The sequence below is a fragment of the Neopelma chrysocephalum genome, unplaced genomic scaffold (assembly GCF_003984885.1).
Source record: "Neopelma chrysocephalum unplaced genomic scaffold, ASM398488v2 Primary Assembly neopelma1_93474, whole genome shotgun sequence".
Classification (NCBI taxonomy): domain Eukaryota; kingdom Metazoa; phylum Chordata; class Aves; order Passeriformes; family Pipridae; genus Neopelma; species Neopelma chrysocephalum.
The window spans coordinates 1-2,883 of record NW_020922189.1 but is presented as its reverse complement, the minus strand read 5'-3'; the positions used below and the strand labels follow the sequence as shown (position 1 = coordinate 2,883).

The 2,883-nt window shown below is 53.8% G+C and overlaps 1 protein-coding gene across 1 annotated transcript; it reads right to left on the bottom strand.

The window, feature by feature from the left end:
- Nucleotides 1-536: 536 nt before the first annotated feature.
- Nucleotides 537-1,445, bottom strand: LOC113980283 (olfactory receptor 14J1-like; the record flags this gene model as incomplete). The annotated part of the gene is made up of 1 exon (XM_027707517.1): nt 537-1,445. A coding segment is annotated over exon 1 (909 nt), but the record flags the coding sequence as incomplete, so codon positions are not given.
- Nucleotides 1,446-2,883: the final 1,438 nt, after the last annotated feature.

Here is a 2,883-nt window from a genome sequence, read left to right as displayed (position 1 = left end):
AAGTTCCCAGGGCCTGTCCCTGCCTGTGCTCCAAGGGCTTCCAGCCCCCAGGACTGTGCTCAGAGAGCACTCAGGCCTTACAGTGAGAAAGGGGCTCAGGAGGACAGTGTGGAAGTGGCAAGAGAGCAGCTCTGCAAAGACCAAGCCCTGCTGCTCCCTGGCAGTGCTGCTGGGCTGGGATTATTGTCCCCTCCCCATTTGCAAATCCACCCTGTCCTGCAGTGTGCTGTCCTTTAGGAACATCTGAGAAGAAGAATCTTGGACAAAGAAAGCACTGCAGGGTCCTTTATTTTGTTTAAATACTTAGAGAGTACAATTCATCATTTATACATCTCTGGCTCCAACTCAATGGGTAGACACTAAATTAGAAGGCAGATGCATAATAATATTTAACTGCATGGAAAATTATTGCAAGAACAACCCGATGACCTCCATGAACAACCTGAGCAGGAAGGCTGGGCCGTTAAGGCGTCCCATTCTGAATGCTATGAACCAGAAAACAGGCACTTTATTGCTCCTGAAAAGCATCCAGTCATCATTTTCCTTATGGCATCCCTGAGCTCCTGGTTCCTAAGGCTGTAGATGAAGGGGTTCAGTGCTGGAGGCACTACTGAGTACAGAACTGACACCACCAGGTCCAGGGATGAGGAATAGATGGAGAGGGGTTTTAGGTAGGCAAATGTGACAGTGCTGACAAACAGGGAGACCACAGCCAGGTGAGGGAGGCATGTGGAAAAGGCTTTGTGCCGCCCCTGCTGAGAGGGGATCCTCAGCACAGCCCTGAAGATCTGCACATAGGAGAAAACAATGAAAACAAAACAACCAAAAGCTAAACAGACACTAAACATAAGAATCATAAGTTCTCTGAGGTAACCTGAGTGTGAGCATGAGAGCTTGAGGATGTGTGGGATTTCACAAAAGAACTGGCCCAGGGCATTGCTCTGGCACAGGGGCAGGGAAAATGTATTGGCTGTGTGCACCAGAGAATGGAGAAAGCCAGTGGCCCAGGGAGCTGCTGCCATGTGGGCACAAGCTCTGCTGCCCAGGAGGGTCCCGTAGTGCAGGGGTTTGCAGATGGCAACGTAGCGGTCGTAGCACATGATGGTGAGTAGGAAATACTCTGATGAGATGAAGAAGACAAAGAAAAAGATCTGTGCAGCACATTCTGTGTAGGAGATGGTTGTGGTGTCCCAGAGGGAATTGTGCATGGCTTTGGGGACAGTGGTGCAGATGCAGCCCAGGTCTGTGAGGGAGAGGTTGAGCAGGAAGAAGCCCATGGGGGTGTGCAGGTGGTGGTCGCAGGCTACGGCGCTGAGGATGAGGCCGTTGGCCAGGAAGGCAGCCAGAGAGATGCCCAGGAAGAGCCAGAAGTGGAGGAGCTGCAGCTCTCGCCTGTCTGTCAATGCCAGGAGGAGGAACTGGGGCATGGAGCTGCTGTTGGACATTTGATGCCTCCGGTTATTGTTTTCTGTTGAGGAGAAAAAAGACAGAACTGAATTAGGCCAGATTCATTTAGCAAAACATCTTACATGTCTCATAGCAATTCAACATTCAGGGCCTCTTTTCAGGAAGATCTCTCTGCATCCCTCTCCCCGAGCTCTGGGTTTTGCTGGCTGAAGGGGGCACAGGGAGCAGGGACCCTGGAATGGGCTCCTGAGGAATCCTTCTTGCTGTGCAGTGAGAGGCAACTTGGAGCACAGGGTGACCTCCAATTAAATGCACTTGTGATGTATCAAAGTGTTTCCAGAACTGCTGGTCACAGTTTGCCCAAGGGCAGAACAGAGGGAGAGGATTTGGGGACTTGATTTTGTTCCATTTCCTCTTGCCAGGAGTGAGTTTGGATGGTTGAAATCTCTGACATTTGTAATGTGCTCCAAGTGAAATCTCGTGAGTCCTGAGAGGCAAAGGGATGGTCTTTTGGTGCAGAGACAAGAGCTGGCCATCTTTCCTGTTCACAGCTGCCCCTGGCTGGCAGCTTGGAGCTGAAGGGGGATCACCCTTAGGAATTCCCTTTAAAAAGAAACAAGGTACTTCTGGGAGCAGAGGAATCCTGTTTCAAAGAGCACATTGACAGAATCCTTGCCATTCCTCAGGATGCCTGATTAGGATCTCATCTTTCTCCTCCCAGACTGCCACAGAGAGGGATCATTGCAGCTCCCAGGTACGGCTGCCCAGAGCATTTCCATGGATTTAGCACTGAGGAGTTTTCTCCATGGGGATCCTGTGCAGCACAGAGATCCTATGGCAGAGCTGTGCCCTTCTGGAGGGCACCTGCAGCCCTGCAGGACACCCAGGCAAACAGCTGAATACCCTGAAGGTACCTGGAGGGCACTTGGCTCCCACAGACACATCCCCACAGCAGCACCCAAAGGGTTTGTGTCTGGACAGGAATCTGCCCCCCCCAAACCCCACACTGGCTCAGAAAACCCACTGGTGAGAACAAGAAGAGCCCAGGCAGCAGGGGATGGCAGTGAGATGCCACAAGGCTGCTGCCAAGGGAGGAGGGACACACAGAGAGACAGGTGGAAATCAGGGCCTTGTCCTTGCCTGGGCTCTGGCTGCTGCAGGGCAATGCACAGCCCAGCCCCCGTGGGCCTGAGGGCACAGGCTCTGCTTCGGCTGGGAAAGGAGCCCAGGGAGGAGCTGCTCAGGGAAGGGGTCTGTGCCACAGGGACAGCAGGGAGGGGCCCACATCCCCCTGCCCAGCACTTGTGGCAGCAGCTGCCTCTCCCTGCCTGCCTGTCTCTGGGTGAGGAGCTGTTCCTGCCAGCAGCCCCTCCCTGTGCCCAGCTCAGCTCCCTGCCAGTGCTGCCAGAGCCATCCCCAGCCCAGTGCCCAGGGGCAGCTCTGCCTGGGCAGGGGCTGCAGAGCAGATCCCAGACA